This window comes from Lissotriton helveticus, chromosome 1_2, assembly GCF_964261635.1.
Source record: "Lissotriton helveticus chromosome 1_2, aLisHel1.1, whole genome shotgun sequence".
NCBI classification, from domain to species: Eukaryota; Metazoa; Chordata; class Amphibia; order Caudata; family Salamandridae; genus Lissotriton; species Lissotriton helveticus.
This window is the reverse complement of record NC_136058.1, coordinates 154,617,855-154,642,741: the sequence shown is the minus strand read 5'-3', so window position 1 is coordinate 154,642,741 and position 24,887 is coordinate 154,617,855. Positions and strand designations below refer to the sequence as shown.

The following is a 24,887-nucleotide window of genomic DNA, read 5'->3' as shown; positions in this document are numbered from 1 at the left end:
CATTCCCGGGGTACTGAGGCGCGAAACCCACACCAACCATCGCTCCCCGAACTGCCTGAGGCCGGCCTGACTGCTGTAAGGGGGACATTTCTGGCCAACTATACATTCTCTGCTCTGAGACCTCTTGCTGTGAAGACCTGGCAGCCTAACACAATCCGAGCACCGGAAAGCGACTGCCCTGCCCTGATCACACGGGAAGCACGGCGTTGGACCCACTGCCCTACCAGGGAGCTGCGCCAGCTTGGGACGAACATTACAATCGATCAGGGGGACACATCCTGTGAGTTACAGTATGAGTGGCAGGGGAACAAGGGGCCAACAGACCCTGAAGTTGGATAAATTCGCCTACCATAAAGACCCGCCAGACGTTCCAAGAGGGGACACACAGCGAACATCACCCCAGCCCACGGGCGCCTCAAATGACACTGAAAAAGTCACCCTCCTGAAGATGATGCAGTCCTCAATGGGCACCATATCCACGGACGTATCATTGATAAGGGCTGACTTGGCGAAAATGTCGGATCGACTCGGAGAGGTGGAGAAGACCACCACGGGACTCATTGGGGACACATCAGACCTAAAACGTAGAGTCTTACGACTGGAAAATGATAATACTACACTAAGGGCCAAACTTGACGACCAGGAAGGGCGCTCTCGGCGCAATAACGTCCGCCTGATAGGCGTGCCGGAAACAGAAGGTGGCCCGGCCCTAGACCTATACATTGAGGACCTTATACAACAACAACTTAAACCCAAGGGATTGTCTAACTACTTCTCTGTGGAACGGGCCCACTGAGTACCCGGGGGAAAGGCCAAACCGGGGGCTCCACCCCGCCCCATTCTGGCACGCATTTTCAACTTCAGGGATCGGGACGCCATTTTACAGGCAGCAAGAACGCGCCCGCCGATCAGGATTGACAATTCAGACGTCAACTTCTATCCAGACTACACGGCAGCAGTGGCCCAACAGCGGAGGGGCTTCATAGATGTCAAGAAAGAACTGTGAATTCGAGAACTTAAATATTCGATGATCTTCCCGGCAAGGCTCCGCGTTGAATCGGAAGGGAAAACATGGTTTTTTGACTCGCCACGCGACGCCCAAGACTGGCTGGAGGGCTGGAGACCGGCTAGAGGACCCAGGAATCGCGACCCACGGCGGACCAACGGTGGTAGGAGCCCTCAGATGACCGATGAAACCGAATCGACAGGTGATGGTCCACAGCCAACACGACGGACTCTTTTACAATGAACACATTAGACGCAGATAGCCTGGCTAAGGACTCCAACCCCACTCAATGATAAAACAGGGAGCCTGCCAACGGCTGTGAGGCTATCTGGCCAGAACTAACAATGGCGAACAGGGTAAGACTCAGACCGAGGACATATGTATCATGCAGGTAAGAAGCCCAGAACTAACTGACATTGCATGGTATTTGCGGAGAGAGGGACTCTAAGAAGGACACAGAAGTCTCACCCCCACGAACAATACTCATAAGTTGGGACTGTAAGCACTCTGCTCAGTTGAGGGGGTGGAAGGTTCTTTATCCACCGGGCAGGGAGGCAGGGAGGGGGGTACGGGGTTTACGCGTAATGTGTTTGTTCTGTTTATGTTTTAGGTTTATGACTTGGCTAACTCTAGCATATATACACGCCACACTCAACATGGTTCTCCCTCATATACTCAGGCATACTGCCTCGACCGAGGCCGGCTCACATCATACATTAAACGCTTGCTACAGACGTTTCACCCACCCGACTAGACCAGTGTCCGGAGCTTGGGTTCCATCCCAAGATAGCGATTTGCCAATGGCTCTGACACGGCTACACTCCGCACAACCCTATGTACTGGACACGATGGGGGATGATAATTTAATGGGCCCTGATTCCCACTTGCCCAAATTGACGTCCCCACCACTGACAATTATTTCCTGGAATGTGAACAGTCTGGGACACAAAATTAAACGGGGGTTGGTCCTACAGTACCTCAAACGGAGGGCACCCACGATTGCCCTCCTACAAGAAACTCACCTCGCAGGCAGTGCCAGTCGAGCGATGAATCGCTGGGGTTTCAAAATGGTCACACATGCTGAGTTTACCTCCGGCTCCCGGGGAGTCGGAATCCTAGTCAGTAAGAATGCACCATTGATAATTAAACACACATGGGCAGACGACCAAGGGCGATTTGCCGGGATTACTTGTCAATGGGAGGGGCGAACCTACAATGTATTGACGGTTTATGTCCCCCCGCCGCTACATCAAGGGACTCTTCAGGACTTAGGGAAACTACTACTCGAACTCCCTGAGGGAAATCTGATCATCGGGGGCGACTTTAATGCGGTGCTTAACGCCGACATGGACCGTCAACCTTCCCGAGATCAGACTAGATCCAGCCACCTCTTTAGAGAATTTCAGGACGCAATAGGGCTTGTAGATATGTGGAGGATTAAACACCCTAATGAACGCTGCTACATGTTTCACTCGGGAGCACATAACAGTCTCTCCCGTATAGATTACATTCTAACATTAGCAATACCCCCCGAAAAGGTAACAACCATCGACCACCTACCGAGAGGGATATCAGATCACTCGCCAATTCACCTAACTTACACTGCACAGCACACAAGGCGACAAAGAATCTACCCGATTTACCCAGGTTACCTGAAAAACCACAAAACTGCGAAAGCACTAAACGCTACAACCACACACTACTTTGAAGAAAACCTATCATCAGTAGACTCGCCGTCCATACTATGGGAAGCATATAAAACAGGGTACTCATACAAAAGCTGACTCGACTGAGAAAGCGCCTCTGTGCACAACGGTAAAGACCTGGTGGTCTAGTTATTTCATCAACATAAAGTGTAAAGTCATTAATTCCTCAAAGGTAATTCTTCAGCTGTCACATTTTATTCATGTTACGCTGTTGAGAGTCAAAACAATATTTTCAAGAACGTGGATTCCATCTCACAGATAAGGTATTTCCCAGCATATAATCATAGGTCCCAATGCATTTCGGGCCAAGCCCTTCGTCAGGGGAAAATTCTAAGAAAACAATCCAAATGGGAGCACATCAGTCAAGTGTTAAATCTATACATCCTGTTCAATCTCATACATCATGAATTAAAAGATCAAAAAAACGTGTAAACGCAAAAGCTTGTAAATACAAGCAAACCCATGTGTGTCATGCCAAGAAAGTATCCACCATACTTCATTGTCGTGATAAATAATACCCTATAGGTGAAGAGTGTATGCTTAAAGCAATGCGCGATCAAAAATAAATACTGAGAGCGTGAAAATAGATTAATAAACACTGAGGGCGTGAAATAGATTAATAAACAACATGCCGGTGTTCTGAAGTGAACCCGAGTGAAGGTTGGTCTCTGCTGTACAAGCATACTAACGATCAGTAGTCAATTAGTCTAAGGAAACCTCATAAGGTTAAACATGCAAACCCGAGTGACATGCAGTTTAAACGCGTCTGTAAATGTCCATGCGTCCCCGAGTGGGTACTTACATCATGCGGGTAACAGACCAGTTCAGAGCAAAGCTGCGGGGTCAGTAAACACTCATCCGGCCAAGACGCCGTGATATTAGTATGTGAAGCGTGGTGGGTAATCCGAAAGAATAAAAGTGGAAATGAAGGAGGGACTATCTCAGTGAAGTAACAGAAAACTAGAAAGCCAAAACGGGGGCCATTTTGAAGTGGCGAGTAAAATAACCAAAAGGAATACACAGGTCAAACAAAAATAGCAATAAAAAACACAGGTCATACAAAAATATCAATGGTACGATGACAACGTTGTCTTTACTGATATTACTGTTTTTTATTGATATTTTTGTATGACCTGTGTTTTTTATTGCTATTTTTGTTTGACCTGTGTATTCCTTTTGGTTATTTTACTCGCCACTTCAAAATGGCCCCCGTTTTGGCTTTCTAGTTTTCTGTTACTTCACTGAGATAGTCCCTCCTTCATTTCCACTTTTATTCTTTCGGATTACCCACCACGCTTCACATACTAATATCACGGCGTCTTGGCCGGATGAGTGTTTACTGACCCCGCAGCTTTGCTCTGAACTGGTCTGTTACCCGCATGATGTAAGTACCCACTCGGGGACGCATGGACATTTACAGACGCGTTTAAACTGCATGTCACTCGGGTTTGCATGTTTAACCTTATGAGGTTTCCTTAGACTAATTGACTACTGATCGTTAGTATGCTTGTACAGCAGAGACCAACCTTCACTCGGGTTCACTTCAGAACACCGGCATGTTGTTTATTAATCTATTTCACGCCCTCAGTGTTTATTAATCTATTTTCACGCTCTCAGTATTTATTTTTGATCGCGCATTGCTTTAAGCATACACTCTTCACCTATAGGGTATTATTTATCACGACAATGAAGTATGGTGGATACTTTCTTGGCATGACACACATGGGTTTGCTTGTATTTACAAGCTTTTGCGTTTACACGTTTTTTTGATCTTTTAATTCATGATGTATGAGATTGAACAGGATGTATAGATTTAACACTTGACTGATGTGCTCCCATTTGGATTGTTTTCTTAGAATTTTCCCCTGACGAAGGGCTTGGCCCGAAATGCATTGGGACCTATGATTATATGCTGGGAAATACCTTATCTGTGAGATGGAATCCACGTTCTTGAAAATATTGTTTTGACTCTCAACAGCGTAACATGAATAAAATGTGACAGCTGAAGAATTACCTTTGAGGAATTAATGACTTTACACTTTATGTTGATGAAATAACTAGACCACCAGGTCTTTACCGTTGTGCACAGAGGCGCTTTCTCAGTCGAGTCAGCTTTTGTATGAGTACCCTGGTTTCTACACTGCCAGTGCAGACAGTGTTTCCTCTTGCTGCACACAAAATATTTACAGGACATTACCTTGATTATTGATGCTGTGCGAGCTCCTACCTTATTGAAGCATATAAAACAGTCATCAGAGGGCAAGCCATCTCCACTATTACAAGACATAAAAAGGACCAAAGGGAGGCCATGGAACACTTAGAATCCGCCGTCCTTGCGGCAGAACTGGCCCACACCTCAGACCCTACAGACGCCACAACACTAACACTTACCCTGACTTCGCGCGAATACAGGGCATATGCAGAAGAGATGGCCAAAGCTAGACACACTGATACCCTTCATAGGATTTACGAGCTGGGTGATAAAACAGGAAAAATGCTTGCATGGCTGGAAAAAAAGGAAAGAGCAGACAGGTGGATAGCCCAACTGATACTTACTGATGGTACACACACTACCTTTCCCCAAGGGATAGTTGAAGAACTGGCCACCTACTACGAACAGGTCTACACTGCACGCAGCAGTGTGACAGAAGAAGACAGCACACACTTCCTACACAACATACCACTTACTACTCTATCACAGGAAGACGCCCAAACCCTTAAAGAGGACATAACGGTGGATGAATTAGGAACGGCACTGGCAGCCTTACACACAGGCAAAGCACTGGGACCTAACGGCCTACCGGTAGAACCGTACAAAACAATGGCCAAACAACTCCTCCCTCACATGTTTCCCATGTATAATGACTGCCTCACACAGGGTATGCTGACAGAAGAACAACGCTTGGCCACTATTGTGGCTATACATAAACCCGGCAAGCCGCCTGACCAACCGTCCTCATACCGGCCCATTTCATTGATGAACGCAGATGCAAAAATTCTAGCGAAACTCTTGGCGTTACGATTACAACCGCACCGTACAACATTAATACACCCAGACCAATCGGGATTCATGCCCGGAAGGAATACAGCTCTCAACCTCCGACGCCTTAATGGCGTACTCCACCGTATTCCGATGCTGCATGAAGAGGCTGCCATTCTATCCTTAGACGCAACTATGGCATTTGATCTAGTGGAGTGGCCCTTTCTTTTTGCAGTCCTCCGGAAGATGGGATTTGGCCCCAAATTTTATAACTGGATTAAACTACTATACACGGCACCCCTGGCTCAGGTGGTAGCAAATGGCCATACATCACGTATGATCACGCTGGGTCGCTGTAACCGCGGGACCAGAAAAGGGCAGGAGACGTGTTTTTGTGACTCGTGATTTTAATTGGTCATACAGAGCATCTGTACAGGTTTTTCGTACTACTGTCCTCCGCGGAGATCTGCTTCTCTCCTTGCGTGGTTTTCTGCGAGCACCCTCTTCTTTCCTCAGAATCGGGCTCCTCCGTCTAGGGGGCTCTGGAGGCTCCGTGCTGGCCACCCACGCTGACGCCGAAGGGAAAGAAAAGAAAAGAGAGGCACGTATCAGATCTGTATAACGGGGCGGCAGTTAGCAACCCCAGGAAAGGGTAGTGAGGGGAAACACCCAGTGCAAAGCTCCTAGCCCGTTATGATACTTCAAGGAGAAGGGCGTGTGCTCGTGCAAGTCTCCCGTGCGTCGTCCCTCAGATTCCTCCCCCCCCTTCCAGTTAACCCTCTAGCCTTATTGCTGAACCACCCCAGGAAGCGATCACGCACCTCAGTGAGCCGTACCCCTCCAGGCGTACGGCTGGGCGGCGCGTGGTGTTGGCCTCCAGGCGTTCCCCTTTCCTTCTCCGCTCTCTCGGCGTCTTCTCCCTCTGTCAGTGCGCGGTCCCCGCAGCTCTCGGAGATCTGCTCCCAGCTCCGCTCCCAATCCGGCTGTTCTCCTTCCGTGATACGAGTCTCGCCGCTCCACTTGACACCGCCGCTCTGCTTGGCCACGCTTTCTCGGCTTCCTCCTCTCCTCCGCTCCTCTTCTCTGCTCTCCCGTCCTTCTTCTCTCCGCTCCTCCTCGCTGCTTCCCGCCTCTCCGCACCTCTCCGCTCTGACCTCTCCTCCGGTGTATAGACACACCTGGTGATGGGAGTCCTCTGTCTTTATCCACCTGCGGGGCTCCTCCTCTTCTCCACCTCCGGACGGGTTAAAGGGCCAGGCGTCTTCTTCATCACAGCTGTAAGTGTCTGGGCTGTTCCACTCGGAATATTGCGAGGGCTGTGGAAAGAAAAGGGGGGGGGCACAGTTGATCAGTTCGCGCCCTATGGCGGGGTGCGCCAGGGTGGCCCCGTTACAGTCGCGGTACAAGACAGGGGTGCCCACTGTCCCCACTCTTGTTCGCGCTCATACTGGAACCATTGGCGGTGAAAATACGCACAGAACCGCAGATCCGGGGGATCACATGGGAACCGGGATGGGAAGACCGTATCTCCCTTTATGCCGATGACGTACTAATCTATTTAATGTCCCCAACCATGTCCCTGCTCACCCTACTAGACGTCCTAGAGGAATATAGAGAGATCTCAGGCTACACAATTAACTGGGCTAAGTCACTCCTGTACATACTACACGGTCAAACACCCACATTGCCTCCTGCGTGCACACTACAAATAGCGACCAGGGGGTTCCGATACCTCGGAATCTGCGTCACGCCGCAAAATTCCATTTTTATGGAGGATAATGTATTAAAACCCCTACAGTGGCTCAAATCGGATGTGTAACATTGGCGCTCCCTCCCACTGACGCTCTTGGGAAGGGCGGCACTCTTCAAAATGCTTTCTCTTCCAAAATTCCTATACGCACTACAGAATACCCCGTTCCCGATCACCTACTTCAAAGCGATAGATGCAGAAATCTCCTCACTGCTATGGGACGGTAAACCGGCCCGAATAGCACATTCCAAACTTATTTGCAGCTGGTACGATGGAGGGATCGCACTGCCAAGCGTCAAACTGTATTACTGGGCCACACAACTGACGGTCATTAACCAATGGTTGCATGCTCCACAACACGATCCAGCTTACAGCCTAGACAGAACCATACTCCCCACAGATAAACTGATGAAAGCCCTCTACACTAACAAACGACAACATACGCTTACTGGCCCAACGGCACACACTGTTAAGATCTGGCACACAGCACAACGAGCCTTAGGATGGGAGGGAGTCTTTACACTTGCTACCCCGCTCTGGGACACACGACGTCTTGGTACCTTAGCCAACACTAAGGGCTTCAGGCAATTGGACCAACTAGGTATTTCCAGTTCCAGTTCCAGTTCAAAGTGCTTTATTCGAGTGTTACTCATAAAAGCAAGACGTACAAACATATAATAATAAAAACAATTAAATTTACAAAGTCAATTTAGACAAAGCACATATACAATATAAGCATTTAAAAAATGTAACACCTACCAGTATTAAACAATTATTAAAATTCTGACAATCATATATACAGGTGCAAAAAACACATTTCCATCAAAAAGCCAGAGGAATAGCAGTCATAATGATATTGTGAGAATCCTCTAACATCCATAACATTAAAAGTTCTAACCGATGACACTTTAGATAATCCTTAGCATAAAATAGACAAAGATCTAGCAGTCTCTGATCAACATTTACAGAGAGTAAACAATAGTTTAGCAATCTCTGAGCTATTATTAAGCAGATACAGAGAATAGACATTTGTCTAGCAGTCCGTAGGCAATTTGGAAGAGGGTGATTTAGTTTGCCAACAGTCTCTGCCTTAAGACCCAAGCCCACCCCAAATATTTTGCAATGGCAATGTTAATCCATTCTTCGGTAGTGGATTTTGCAATACGCAATGCCACCATACTACTTTTTGTGCCTAGGTTCCTGCACATAGGAGCCAACCAAACACGCCTTGGAACAGAATATGCTGGGCAACAAAACAAAAAGTGACCTAGGGTTTCGTTTCCTACCCCACAGACAGGGCAAATGGCCATGCCCCCCGATTCCCATTTGGATGTTAATTTGCGAAGAGGGAGCGATCCTGCCCTCAGTTGGAATAACAATTTTCTGTCCATGGGGATTGTAATGTAATCCCAATACTTTTCATAATTGGGGTACAACTTAATTTCTAAGAAACTAGAAGTCAAGGTCCCATTATTGGTACTAAGCATGCTCCTATTGGCAACATGTTCCCAGAAAATATTTTTTAGGGCGATCTTAGCGGGGAATAAAGCCCCAGCAGGATCAGTCCATAGAGCATTTAGTCCTAGATTAAACAATGCAGTTTTCAATGTTTTAAACCATCTAATTTTGTGGTAATGGTCAGATTTAATAACATCAATAAACCCGTCTGCGTAATGAGAGAGCTCTGGCGTAGTCCAAAGTCTACGCCAGAATAAAATCGGACGTAATTTAGCCTTTTCCGAGATTTCTCTCCTTCCTAATTCATAGCGCAGGGGCTAGAGTGGACTGCTCTGCGGGACGCCTGTTAGCAGCCTAAAAAACTTATTTTCTGATATTTGGAGCTCTTGGAGGTTTTCATTCCCCCAAAGCTCCGCCCCATACAAGGCAGACCCAATAGCTTTTGCCTCGTATATTATCAAAGGCGGTTTAATGGGTTTTGTCAGTGATTTCTTATACTCCTTGATAATAATACCAGCTAGCTGCTTGTGCCTCAGTGTAGCAATATTTAGATGTTGTTGCCACTTGTTGTCATTGGAGATAAGAATCCCCAAATAAGTAAAAGATTTTACTAGTTCAAGAGTGCGACCACTCATGGAAATATTTGATTTAAAATTTCTATGTGGATTAAAAGCCATGAGTTTTGTCTTGGACGCGTTCACTTCCAAACCATGATCGACACAAAACTCGTCAAATATTGCCAATGCCTTTTGCAGACCACTCGGTGTTTTTGATAAAACCAAAGTGTCATCGGCGAACATTAAAATAGGGACTTTCACACCTGCCAAAGAAGGGGCATCCACAGCCCGTGCTTGCATGCGGGCAACTACACCATTGATAAAAAGGGTAAACAATGTAGGGGCCATCGAACAACCCTGTCGAACCCCGCGCTCTACGGGAAATTCGGCAGTGTCATTCCCGTACCCTCCCCAACGTATCTTGGCATAGGTGCCCTCATGCAAACGCATAATTAGAGTCAACAGGTCCCCGGGGACACCTAGTGTCTCTAACACTTCCCACAGTTTAGCCCTAGGTACCAGGTCGAAGGCAGCCCGCAGGTCAACAAATGCTGCATACAGGCTACCTCCGCCTAGCACCACGGTCTTCCACTGTATCAGTTGGAAACGGAAGACTTGATCCACAGTGCTGGTTGCCCTGCGAAATCCGGCCTGGAAGGGGGTTAGGATGTTATTATCCTCAATCCAATCTAGCAACCTGTTGACAATTACTCGCCCCACTACCTTCTGAATAGTATCAATTAAACTGATGGGGCGATAGTTACCCGGCTGTGCTCGGTCTCCCTTCTCGAATATAGGAATAATAACAGCACCCCGCCAAGTTACTGGGATGTCTGCACCTCTGCTGATAAAATTTATTAACAGGTAAATGTATTTGCACCATTTGTTGATGTCATTCAAGAAAACATCTGCCGGAACCCCGTCAATTCCAGGAGCCCGCCCACTTCGCACAGTTTTGAGAGCACTAATAATTTCACTCTGGGTGAACATGTCCTCCTCAACTGGTTGCGCGGGCATACATCTTCTGTCTACTGCCTGTTCTCTACAAGCATACTGATCACCAAAAAACTTAACCCAAGCATCCTGAGGGACATTATTAGAGGTGGCCTCTTCTAGTCGGTCTTGTCCCCATTTGACTAAATGCCAAAATAACCTAGAATCTTTACGGTCACTCGCATTTTTTAAATTATTCCAGTGTGCCTCGTCCCAGTCCTTTTTCGCTTTTGCTATGCACTGCTTGTATTGCTTCCTAGCTAATCTAATGACCTCTAGATTTTTATTTTTAATTGCTCCACCCAAAAATGTTCTTGCCGCCCTACATTCATGATTGTACCATCTTGCTGCTCTGTAAGTGCAAATGCGCCTAGGTATTTCAAAAATAGGAGACATGTGGAACCAGGGAACAATTATCACATTTGAGGCCCTGAAAGAAAAGTACGGAATGGCAGATACCGAACTATACCGCTATACGCAAATCAGACATGCATTACAGGGTCGAAAAAAACAATTGGAGGGAGGTAGAGTACAGGGGTAGGATTCTTACTCCACGGGCACTGTTACATAAACAAAAAGAATCCTACTCACAGTGAGAAGGGAAGGGTGTCTACCACAAGTGTGGGGACACACAGTGTTTTGTAAAATACCCCTCACACACCAACAGGCCCCTTGGTGTCATGCTTCATCATCGGGGTCTTCGCACCCCTCTAACAGGATGCGGCGTGCTGCGACCTACGACTACGCGGGAGCACTAAAGGTTGGACTATGTGTGGTGTGTGTGATGCAAGTGGTAGGGGTATTTAAATGTGAGCGGTGGGGTATGGTGAAGGTTTGAAAAGGTTTAAAAAGTACCTGGCTCGTGGGTGTATAGGAAAAAAAACTTTATTCACAACCCCGGGCTGGTACTATTAAAAGAAGTGCAGAGTGAGGTAGCTAACTGTCGTGACTATGGACAGTACCTCCGGTGTGCGTCAACATGTTTCGGAGCGTGTGCTCCTTCTTCAGGACGGGGGCACAACTTCCCCACCTTACTCACGTATTTCTATAAATTGTGTAAATAACCAAAAAGTGCGAGACTATATACAGTGACTTAATACTAAAATAAAGGCTATAATGTGCCTACAGCGGTTTGTGACTATGCATTTGCATGACCTACAAAGAGGAAAAAGAAAATGAAAATTAATATGGTTACCCTTATTAGGGTGGCTCATACAGGTGCAGTCACCTGGAGCACCACATGGCATATTGGCCCTGTAAAGGAAAAAGACAGACATTACAGGGTGCCATCCCATCGGGGACCACACTGGTAGACTCTTCCCCACTGGAAGATAGACTCCTTACTGACCATCTAGAAAAGAAGGCTCTCTCGCTTACTTACCGTAAACTCATCAATAATCTCCCAGACCCCACGGTGGTACTTCGGAGTAAGTGGGAGGTGGAACTAGGGGATATAGACGACGAAGACTGGTTGTATGCACTAGCCTCGGCAAGAGACCTCCATACCATCCCGGCTTAAGCTCATACAACTAAAGGTGTTACACAGAGTATACTATTCACGCACTCTTTTGTACAAACAAAGACACATACCAGAGCCGGACTGCCTGAGAGGTTGTGGATTGCAGGGTACATACTACCACATGCTATGGGACGGTCCTAAAATACAAACATATTGGACATATGTCATGTCAGATATCTCTGAAGCAAGTGGAGTAGAACTGCAGCCAGAACCCAGATGCTGCATACTAAATATATGGTCCCCCACAGACCTCAACCGGGGGTTACAAACATGGGCTACACTGGGCATGGCTATAGCGAAACGGAATATCGCTAAAAAATGGGGATCTAACACAATACCTTCGAGAACACAATGGGAGAATGACATGGATGCGGCGATGGTGGCAGAAAGGGCGGTTTATATATATAGGGGGTGCCCGAAAAAATGGTCTAGAGTCTGGGAGAAATGGAATGTGTACCGAGGTAACCTATGTGAACCCCCACAGGACCTGTCGGAACTTGAAACAAGCCCATAGGTGGGAATGACAGAGCACTAACTATATGATGATGTCCTATTCGGAGACACGGGGGAACCAAAGGAAATGTAAATGTTAAGTTGTTGATGTAACCGTCTATTTAAGAACCAACATTAGATACGTGCTACATTGAAGTTTATGTATAGGTATACGAGCGTTTGGTGACCTCACTTTCACAAGAATACAACGGTTATGTTATGTAATGCTGCACAAGAATACTAAGTAATGATCCACACAACGAATCGAACTTTAATGACTGTACGTCAACACAGAGAACAAATTGTACTTGTATTGTTAAAATGCTAAAATGCCAATAAAAACTGTTTTACAAAAAAAAAAAAATATGCCAAACAGGTGTAGACCAATCTTACCAACTTTACCATAGAGAGCACATGCACTTTAGCACTGATCAGCAGTGATAAAGAGCCCAGAGTCCTAAAACCACCAACAACAGGTCGGAAAAAATACAGGAGGAGGGCAAAAAGTTCTGGGATGACCCTGCAAAAAGGGCCACGTCCAACAGTCAGCATCTGCAGAAGGACAATGGGAAGATTCCTGGGCTGGAATGAAAGGCTGTATTGGAGACAGTATAGACCTGATAAGGCTACTAAGGGGCCAGACAGTGTCAGAGAAGGAGAACCCTCCCTCCCCCGACCACCACCCCGGCAGTAAACCAATTGGAGGCCCATGTGGTTGCATTGGGTCCAAATAAGTGTCAGAGAGATTGAAAGTACTGAAAATTGAAAGCATGACCTCTTTGAAGGCCTCGATCTGCTGCAGGGTCAAGAACTACCCAGGTAACTCTGGAAACATCAGGCCCAACTGAAGAACAGTTTCCGTGGCCAGAGAAATCAATGGATTATTATTGAAATCATGATACTCTTGTACCTTTGCTCTGGAGTGAGAGTGCCAGGATAGGATGGAGCATCTCCTACATTTTCTTATGCTTGGACTTTGACTTACCTGAGAATTTCAAGTGGAAGTGGAGGCATTGTGACCGGGACCAGACTTGGATCTCAACTAATATATTAACTTCCTGTATCCGGCAACAGAACTTCCTTGCAAGGTGCCAAATCAATAGGGGTGCACTTATCACATGATTTGGAGTCATGTGCGGAGCCCAAGCAGCGAAGGCACATCTGGTACAGGTCCGTGACCAACATCCGCCTCTTACAGTGTCAGAAAGACTTAAATCCTAACATATTCATTAGGGACATTGTTCCCTAGCATACTAAGAAAAAGAATTGGAGTTGTAGGATGACCAACAAAACTGGGAGTGGAGCTCCAGATCCGCTTCTGAAAGTGCAGGAAGAAAGGAACTCATATACGCACGCAGGTATATGGCGAATATACAGCTCTGCTCAGACACTTCCATGGCGGTCTGTAGTCAGCGCTGAGCTGCACAAAGCCACCTACTGGCCCAGAAGAACATGGTTACAAAATTCTCCAGTGTCCTATCCGACAGCTGGGTGATATGCTAAGGTGAGTAATTTCTAGTTAGAAGTAGCCATATAAATAGATTAGATCACGACCTACACAAATACAGCCTCTTCCCTAACTTGGACTCCGACCCTGACTCCATCTGGTCACATGCAGAGTAATCCGAAACCAACAAGCTTTTGCAATCCTAAAACAGAACATGATCAAGTCTCTTAGTGGACTATTGCATCACACGTGTGAAACCTTTTCTCATGCTTATTCAACTTAAACAATTCGACGAGAAAAGACAAAGAAACACCATATGCTAAGCACGCAACATCTTTAACATACATCAACATACTACAAAAAGATACGGTGAATCATGTCTGATGCACTTCAAGCTGATAGGCCATTCTGTTTTTATTATAAATCACATCATCTCCACTACAGACGAAAACAAGGTTTAATAGAATAATCATACATCTTTCAATTTAGCCTTGGGAAATGACGCGCAGTATGCTTCTTCCACATCATCACAATAGGCCAAACCCTTAAGCCACATCTGATGGGACGGAGGAGCAGCAGTCAACACAACATAACTTTTTCCATGCAAAGAGCAAATTCTCTATCCGTTGTAGCGATCACAAGTATAATTCTCTGAAAGAATACATAATTAAGTCTATAGGGCAGATGTGTATTGCCTTTGGGTTTTTTAAGAACACAGAGAGATCATGAGCTTCACCCTACACACATTGCATTCTTTCTTCCTTAATAAAAAGTCTTGGTGGAATTCAGGGACCCACTTTTTTTCTTCCCTCTATTTTAGTTTCAAATTCGCACTCACTCCTACTGCATTCCCCAAACCTCTGGCCTTTGTAGTAGTTTCTGTGGGGTTGAAGTTGTTCGGTCCTGCTAATACCAGTTTTGTGAATCTTTACAACACCAGCTACAGACAATGTCATCAATTAACACCTTCGGTGCTCATGACGAGCTGAGCTCGGCATGAGCCACGGCGCTCCGGTGCTCATGACGAGCTCAGCTCGTCATGGCCTGTGGAACGCTCCGGTGCGGGGAGAATTCCCCCACTGTGCTGAGCGTTGCACGGGAGCCAATGCACCTGTGATGAGCTCAACTCGTCATGAGCACCGGAGCGCCATAGCTCACGACGAGCTGAGCTCGTTATGAGCATGCGGGCGCTGTGCGCGCCCGCCCCCTTCCCCCCAGCACAGCGGGGGGATAACCCCCGCAGCGAAGGGGTTAAGAAATTTACCTCTAAGCAGGAATTTGTCTAGCATTCTCGTTAACACTCATTTTTGGTGTCATGTCTTGCAACAGCTAATCAGTTTTTAGCATCACCTGTTAGCCTTGTAGAATTTTATGTACAACACCACATCCCAAAATACCAGCACTCTGGCAACTTTTAAGTGTGTAATCAAGACCATACATTGATGTATGTTGAAAACAGACTCCTTAGGTAGGCTCTGGGATACCACATGAACTATTCAAATATGGGGCATGTCTCTCACTTGCACACAATACACAAGATAACTAATAAGAAACAAAATGATAATCAGAATGCATCTAACAAAGAGGTTAGTTCAGACATTGTATCCCAGTGAGAGTGAGTTGGATTGATAGGAGAACTCTAGGACCAAGAATGGTTAAACATGGAGGGTATCCATGATGCTAGATCGACCCTTAAATCAATATCTTCCAGAAATTAAAACTTAAGACAACAGAAACGCTGTATTGGAATCCTGGTGTGACTATTAATTGCTATAGGTACGTGGTGTTTTAGATTCACAGAACTTTTACCACTGAAACTTACATTAATGTCCTAGTGCCTAATGATGAAGTTTGCTTTCAACATGTGATCGGAGGTACTGTTATAATCAGATGAATCTGAATAAACATGATTTTATTTATAGTAAAAAAAAAAAACATTAAAAACTAAATAAAGAATAGTCTAGAAAGACAGATCTTCTAAACCAGACAAATAATGGTAGCTCTAATTAAAGACATAAAAGTCACTTAATCAATGTCTTACCATGGCTAAATCAGCAAGGAAAATATCAGGATAATCAGGAGTTCACAGTGATGAACCATCAGCTAGAATACTTTCTTACCTTCACCTCACATTTCATACTTTCCTTTACAATGCAAACCTCAATTACATGTTTAACTTGCATAAATCTGACCTAAACAACAGTATTCACTTTATGATTTCACATCGATCCAAACACGGTGGCCAACCAATAACTTCTCTTCAACAGTCTGACGTTATAGTCCCACTGAGCAAGACAATGAACGTTCTGCCTAAACTGAAGTCTGCATTAGAACACAGAAATACATTTAGACACACTGACAAATTACTCTGTTTTCAACATCTTGCCTCTCCTTTAGGATCAATGGCAAATCCCCAGGGTTTTGCTCTTAACACTCTAGCAAATAAAATAGGTAATACCTCTTTAAAACACCTATCGCGGGTAGCTAGAAGAATATTCTTATCATTGAAATATAGGGTTGAAGCTAAATTGTCTCTTTTAGCCCAATGTAACACTTCTAGAATGATATACTGGTTATTCATTCTAATCTCCCAGACACAAATCAGTCTAGAACATAACCTGATTAAGCAAGAACTTTCAAAACAAGCAGCATTTGTTAAAATCTTCTACACTTTAAAAAAATAAAGCCCGCTCGCTCATTCTCAATTTAAAGCAAGTTGTAAATAAATCCCTTGAACATATTTTCCGTTTTGAGGATAAATCATAATTTGTAAACATTCACGTTTGGACTGTTATAAACTGATATGACCACTGCCACAGATCATATTATTAGGAGCAAGCTTTCAGGCATATTTTAAACTTAAGTTAATAAAATACCAAATTTGTTGTGTTACCTATTGTTGATTTTATGCCACATTGGTGCAATACACATACACTAAAATATTGCAGATCACGTGGTTATAACCAAGTCTGTTCTCCTTGTTCTAGGTTTATGCCCTTTTCTTTGAACTGCTCATAAAACATGGTGACCTGATCACTTGAATTGCTTGGTAGTTCATTCCTGCCGACAAGCAGGGATGGGTCTGAAAGTGGAGCATCCAAAGCTGACCTCTAGAATTGTTAAATATGTGTGCAGTGCCAAAAAATGTATTGTCAGCAAATGACACAATATAACCATACAATCACAATTCCTGCAGACAAGGATATTTCTCGCAATTACAACTTATTTATTTAATATGCATTTTAACTAAGGAAATGTTACTTTTGAAGTTTATGTTATCTAACGACTTAATGTTTTTTTTTATCCAACTTTGGGATCTAATTTTCATTAGCTAATTTTATTTTTTGAAGTAAAAAAAAAAAACTTTTGTTAAGGTTTAATTAACTAGGCAAACAGACTTTTCCTTCATTTCAAGCATGTGCGGCACACATTTCTGTCACTTTCTCTTGTTCACCTGTTTGACCTTGAATCCTTTCCTCTACCTCAATTTACCATTTACTTATAGGGAGAATTTGTCATGTGTGCCGCAACTTTCACATAGAGTTCTGATATATAAAAAGTCTTATCTATGGGTGGAATTGGTGCCTCAAGCACTCCTCCACTAAGAATGTATGCCCTGCCCAATTTCTCCCAGTGCAGAAGGTGTGTGGAGACAACAGAGATGTTAGCAGCACTATTGGCATTGGAAGGGTCAGGTTGGTAATGATAAAACGCTTCACAAACGTTAATTATAGTAAGGGAAGGGAAGAGCGAGGTAAAGGAAACAAAAACAGCTCATTATCAACAAGATAATAAAATAAAAGCATACACAAATTGATTGAGAACATAAAGCTTTGTTTAAAAATAAGAGAAAAGTGGAGACTTTACAGGAACTTTCGTAAGAAGAAAAGACGCACTCTTGGTAAGGATGGTGCGAGCAGTAGTGAAAGCCCAATATACTCTAAAGTATTGTTGATTTAATCAGTAAAGTAGCATTAGGGAAAAAGAGGATTTGAAATCATTAAAAAGGAACTGAATACAAAAACCAAGCTGATTTACAGGCCCACTAACCTCTGTTGTGTAGATTTTGAAGAGTATCCATGCGACATACCAACTGATCAGGATAAATACACCACACAACCATGTATGATACAATAAAGAAAAACTCAACAGGCCGCCAAGTGAATCAAGTGGAGGTTGTTTGCTGAAACGAAATTTTACAAGATTAGGAAAATTAGACATATGCAGACTATTTCAAACACAAAATATTTTACAAAGTTTTTCTTATGGTAACGTTTTGAAGAAAAGCGAACACTGGTACTATCAAAAGTTAATATAGTCTAATGCCATCTCTTGCCAAGCAAGGAAAAACAGTTTAAGAAATCAAACTAATCCCCATTTCCTCACCACATCGTAGCGGCTACAAAAACCATGCCTCCATTTTGGATCAGAGGGTGGATATTGAACCCTTTCATTGCGGGGTGCTTGCGTTACTAAGTACCAGAATTTTATATACAGCATTTTACTATTACGTTCCTCAAACTAGTATATCTTTGGTATGATCATGCAGCCATAAAACCAAACCCTGTCTGCATACTTTGCTACTGGCTACTTGCAGGAAAAAAAACAAATGAGAAAAGCTGAATATGTTCTTTCAAATCAGTAGGAGGCGTCATATTTCCGATTCAGACTGACAAAAAAGGCAGCCATGCAGTGCAGATAAATAACTTGGAACTTTATTAACAAACAAGCATGACTGCTCCTCAAACAGGAGTGTGGGTGGAATTAATCTGCAGGTAAAAAAGGGTATCCACCAGAAAGATCTCTATTGGGGGTAAGTAACATGTTCTTTTGAAGAATACTTCTACCAGCAGTTGTGTGACCTCTTAAAAACCGAGACGTTTTTCAACACAGATCTTACAATATGACAATCCATTCAGACTTCAGAGTCAAGACATTAATGCCTGGTGGAGTTGGGGACTAAACGCCATTTCGAAGCCCAGCAAATTCACAACAGACACCACTGGATAATGCTGAAGTGGCCTTTACACTGGTGAAATTAGCCCAGATTCCTTCGGGTAGCTCCTTCTCAGCAAGCGCCTAGCAGATTTTCACGTAGATGACGACACACTAGGAAATTGTGCTCTTCTGAAACACTGGCCCTTCTTGGAACCAGAACAGCCCAGTAAGAGCTGATCATCAAGGCAATGTTGGAGAGTCCTGGCAATGTAGAACTGGAGAGCTCTGCAATTATCCAGAAAATGAAGGTAGGATACAGAGGGTGGCAGAACAATGGCAAGGTAAGTAAATTAGCTAAAATGGAATGGTGAGACCATCTTCAGAAGGAAGCCTTTGCCCACAGTAATATCTTCTCTAAACGAGTGAAGTAAAAGTAGGTGCAAGAGACAGCAATCAGAAAAGCGCTCTTACGTGTGAGGAGTCTTAAAGAACAACTTTGCATATGCTTGAACAGAAAACCCATCAGAACACCAGATTCAGGTCCCACTGAGCCATAACAATATTTGAAAGAGTTAACATGTAAGAATCCTTTCAAGTAAAGAAATCAGGTAACCAGTAAGAAAAGTGAGTGGATTAGAACATGTTACAAACCTTCAGTGAGGCTTTTTATGGTAGAGAACGCAGATTCCTCACCTCAAGAATTCCTCAGGTGCCAGACTGTTCTGGTGATGTTTGATAGCAATTCCCTTGCATGTCAGTAGGTGACATTGTGCGGCTCCTTGTCAAATCGGTACCGCGACAGATTAGACTAATGGGCCACTATATCTGCGCCACCTTCGCACACTGAGTTCAGGTGTTTTTTTTTTTATCTGTCCATGCTAAACACTGAGCACATAGAAATCAGAATATGCCAGTTTGCAGATCTCTAGATAGGGATCTTATGAATGGACTGTAGTCAATTATACACAACGAGAGGAAGGAGAGTGTGTCCGTGAGAAATCTGGGGTTGGATAGTCTATCAGGAGTGACTGGAACAAGTGTGTTTGCCTTCGAGGGGAGCTGCTTTTTGGCTAACCGATGCAAAACTTAATACATAAACCGTTCCATTGGGAGATGGTTCTCTTTTGGACAGGTTTCCCATTTTTTGCAATGGAGAAACCTACAAACAGTTGAAGGCCATCTTAGGTTCAAGACGGTGGAGCCGTTCCTCCTCCTACTAAGAGGGGCGAGGTGGAGCATAGAAAGCAGACACTGTGATGGACTGTCCGATGTAAAAAAGCATGAGAATGGAGCTTTTGTCTGGAAAACCAATTTGTCCAGGAAGAACGATGTGTGTGGCTGTTGGACAACCAGGGCTTGGAGTTCACTCACTAGCTTTGCAGATGTAAAGGTGATGAGGAGCACTGTTGTGATCGGCAACAGGCTTAGAACGCAAGTGTTCTGACTGCAAAAGGGGAGTTGAGGCTAATGTGCCCGCACTGTTCAGAAAGTCCATATAAATAAAAAAAAAAGGAAAAATAAAAAGAAACAGGTGCTGGTGATCTGGGATACAACCCCCTGGGTCCCAATATAGGAGAGTCAAAGGAATGGCTCTCCAAACAAATTTACACAAGAGATGACCCCGCACTCTTTAAAAAGTTGCTACCTGAAGTTCTGACGTTTTCTGCACATGCCGTTACTCTGAGGCCTATACTTTCCACACAATACACTAACTATTTGAATTCCTGTTACGATGGCATCATAACGTTTACTTCATTCTGAGAAAATACTTGAATTCTTTGTGTTAGGACTGCCAACGAGCTTTACCAAGAACTTTGCTTAAGCCCTGAAGAAGTCCGGTCACGGACGAAACGCATTGGCTATTGTGTTTTATCATCATGTATGAATAAAAGAATCTTTTCTGATGAAGAAAATCTGACTCACGAATTCTTGGGAGAACATCGATGAGAATCACTGTACCTTACTAATATATATTGCTGATATTGCATTGACTTGGTAGCAACTTTTTGAAGAGTGCGGGGTCATCTCTTGTGTAAATTAGAACGCAAGTGTGCATCTTTTCAAAGTGAATGCCAAATTGAGAACCACATTAAGGTCCCACTGTGGCATCACAAAATGTGTGGAGGAGAACATATAGATCAACCCATTTGAGAAACACATCACAAAAGATGATGTGAAAAGTGAAGGATAAATCGGTCAACGTAAAAAAGGCTGAAAGAGAACCCTTAACTGTTGCCTCACCAATGCATTGTCAGGCTAAAGACAGACAAAACAACAAAATGTCAGACAACTTTACATTCAGGGGTTGGAAGTTACGGGGGCGGGGGTGAGTCGCAACCAGACAACTTTTGCAAGCATCCAGCATATTCTTGGATGCAGGACCCGGCCCTGTTGTTGCGTTTAGTCGGATCTGAAGACAACTGCTTATAGACAGCTGCATTTGGCCAGAAGTGCCAGGTACTCCATTCTTGTGTAAGCCTTTGCATGATCTTTTTCAGCTGTTTGGACAGGAGATGTAGTGGCAGAAAAGCATACAAAAAGTCCAGACCCTCAGTTGAAATGGAGGACTATGGAAGACTATGCACAGTGCCATCTCGGAATGCAACTGGTCAAGGACGCCTCCATTTCCAAAGCAGTTTTGCAGGCGGTGGCTCCCCTGGAGAGGAAACTACTGCAGTATGCGGAGCGCTACTTTAAACCCTTCCCTGGGAGGGAAAACTATCTGGGGGCTTGGACCCCTTTTACCTCTGGGCAGGCCTCAATCACCCGCAACGCTTCACAAGTGCAAGAGAAACCCTGTGCCAGTCGTTGACCTGTGTGCATTTGACAGGCTGAAGCAGGCATTTCTGGACCACACTCAGTCAATGCCTGTGGAATCCCCAGAACCTGGCCATTCGGTGTTACAACCTTCTTCCACCCTAAGAGACGGACTCACCCTCTACCTCCAATGCGGAGTCGGGGTCTCGCCCAATGGCGCCCCACTCCCCATGACTCGCACACACGCACATCTCTGGGTGACACCCCCCCCCCCCAGGTTCCGTCTGACATGTTAGGCCCAGTGAGCTTACTGCATCCCCTCTCCTCTGAGTGCGCGCCGGCATTTAAAGTAACAACGTATGTCACGGGCAGCTTCGGAAGCCGCTGGACAAGGAGGTCCACAATCGCATGAGGGCGGAATGTCTGCGCCCCTCCTTGGAGGACAAGATAGCCAACCAGCCTGAGATAGACGCATGGCTACCTTCTTAGGAAAGTATATGTGAGATCCCAAGAACAGGATCAACTGGTCCTGGCGGGCTTGCCTGGAAAACCTCTTGGATATTTGAGGCCCCTTGACCGGTTTTATTGATTATTCTCGATATGGCGGAGGATACCAAAGTGTCCAGAAAGCCGATTTCCTCCCCACCCCCTACCGAGGGTCTGTCCAGCTGGTCTCAGCGGCCTATTATTTTCCTGTGGAATGCTAAATGCGCCATCTCCTCGCAGAGAAGTCATTAGCTCCTCATTAAGATTGACCCCAAACTGCAGGACCTCGCCACATCCGAGGCAAAACATATTGTCCAAGTGGGGGTTGTTAGGCAACCTGTTTATCTGGGAGCTGGGAAAACTTGTGCAAACCTTCAACTCTTTGGATAAAGCCCAAGCATCCATAAAGCGCATCTTAAAGCCTCAGGTTTTCTCCTGGGCTGGTTGAAGCAGGAGGCGCTCGGCCAGCCACACGCAGCATCCAGCCCCCAACAGAGGAGTAAATAGGAGAGGCCAATACCAGGATACCTCCAAATTCTCAAACTTTTATCCCACCAGAGCTTTAACTAAGATCTCTTGACTGGAGGGTGGGTGAATGTTTTGATTTGTTCTGCATTCCGTCCATCAACTGCGTGTCTTTTGCTTTCTCGCCCTAAGTGCGCCAGGTATACCCAGATGTGGGTCCCGGGTTCACTGTGCCACTGGATTCAAGCTATCCTGGCTTATAAAGGGTGAAACCCTGAAACCGGTCCCAAGATGCTCGTTTACGGTCCAGGAAGGACTTGGCTTGGCAGTTCAGGCTGGACTGTTCACATGAGGCACAGGGTCAAGACTGATTTGCATATGGCCAGGTCTAAACTGGGGTGGCATGGAGAGCAAAAGATCTCTTGAGTGGGGGTGAATGTTTTGATTTATTCTGCATTCCGTCCATCAACTATGTGTCTTTTACCAGGGCTCAAGAGGCACACACCAAGGGGGTAGCAATCAAGGAACCAATCAAGGCGAGTGTTCACCTGTTTCCTATACAGCATTTGGGGGGCAGGCTCAAGGGTTTTGTTCATAACTGTGAGGCTTTTACATCAGATGCCTGGGTCCTTCAAACACTTCGTGGTTTCCACATTGAGTTCTATGGCTGCCCCTTCCATGATATGTCCCCCTATTCCTTTGGTTTTCTCCTCCAAACTCTGCCCAGCTGGTGGATATAGAGGTAGCAGAACTTCTGAGCAAAGGGGCAATAGTGCGAACTCTCCCACACCCAATTGTTTTTTTAAGTGATCTCATTGTAGTCGACAAATGGGACGAAGGTCAACAGCCTTTAATCAATTTGAAGGAGTTCAGTGAGTGGTTGGTCTACCGCCACTTCAAGATGGAAGGTATGCACCCACTCAGGGTCCTCTTCAAGCACAACGATTGGATGGTATGTCTCGACCTAAAAGACGCCTACTTAACCATCCCAATCTTCTCTCCTCACCACTGCTTCCTCAAGTTTCAGTGGAAGGATCATTTTGAATTCACCACGCTCCCCTTTGGTCTGTTGAGTGCCTGTGGTGTTTTACCAAAGTAATGTACCCTGTGGTAGAATTTCTCAGGGCCTGGGTCGTCCATCTAATCATCTACTTGGATGAAATTCTCTTCATGGATCAGTGTCCTCGGACTCTGTCAATGCGTCTCAGAGAGCGGTGTCTCTAACGGAGTCGCTGAGTTTCATCATCAACCAGGAAAAGTCGGTCCTTACTCCCGTTCAGTCTCTACTGTTCATAGGGTTTGTGGTGGACTCTTTTAGAGCCACCCTCGGCTTCCCTTCCCAGAAGTTGATCAATATCAAGCACGAGCTACGTCACCTAGCAGCAAGACCCTCCTCCATCTCCCAGAGACAGATTGCATGGGCTGTCGTCATCCTCCATCCAGGCCATCTTGACAGGGCCCCTTCTTTATCAGGCTCTCCAGCGTCTGAAAGCCTTTCACCTCAGGAAGGGTCTCACGTATTCCCAGTTGGTTCCTCTCCGATGAGGCTCGGGCTGTTTTTCAGGGGTGGCTGGCTCATATGGAGGCATGGATTGGACCGGCGATCTTCGGCTCTCTTCCGGACCTGGTCATATACCCCGATGAAAGTACCACGGGCCTCGGGCGAGATGTGGGGGTAATCTTTACAGTAGGAAGATGGTCCTCTCAAGACAGATCAATGCACATCAATGGCCTCCAACTCTTGGCAGGGTCATTCACAGTCCCGTACGAGACCAGGCGCAATGCTGTGTCCTCTTCAAGATGGACAATGTGGCAGCAGTGAGTTACATAAATCACCCCAAACGTACCCGCTCCAGGAACCTCTGAGACCTGCCCGCAGCTTGTGGAATTATTGCCTCGAGAATCAGGTCTCAGTGATAGCAGAATTTCTCCCAGGGGTGACCAATCAGGTGGCAGGCTGGCATTCTCGTCACTTTCAGGACGCGAGCCTCTGGCATTTACACCCTATGGTGTTCCAGGCCCTGCACGACAATTAGGGCTTGTTCACTGTGAATCCCTTTGTTTCCCGCTTAGAGCAACAACTCCTGAGGTACTACAGAAGGCGTCCAGCTGTAGGAACTTCATTTTCTGAAGTATATTGCAGAAGGAAAGGCTCTCCTCACGTCAGGTCCTCACGAACGGTCGGCGGGTGAAAACTGTGAAACCCGCCGACCGTTCGTGAGGACCTGACGTGAGGAGAGCCTTTCCTTCTGCAATATACTTCAGAAAATGAAGTTCCTACAGCTGTTTGCGTAAAAGTCTCATGGACTCTCTCGATCGTGGGCCTGAATATG

General features: G+C 45.4%; 1 protein-coding gene across 1 annotated transcript in view; it reads right to left on the bottom strand.

The window, feature by feature from the left end:
- The window catches only part of NDC1 (NDC1 transmembrane nucleoporin), a 290,787-nt gene that overhangs the window by 208,796 nt on the left and 57,104 nt on the right, over positions 1-24,887 (bottom strand). Inside the window, exon 8 of the mRNA XM_078670466.1 lies at positions 17,959-18,091. Coding sequence (XP_078526592.1) covers positions 17,959-18,091 — 133 coding nt within the window. The remainder of the gene's footprint in view (positions 1-17,958; positions 18,092-24,887) is intronic.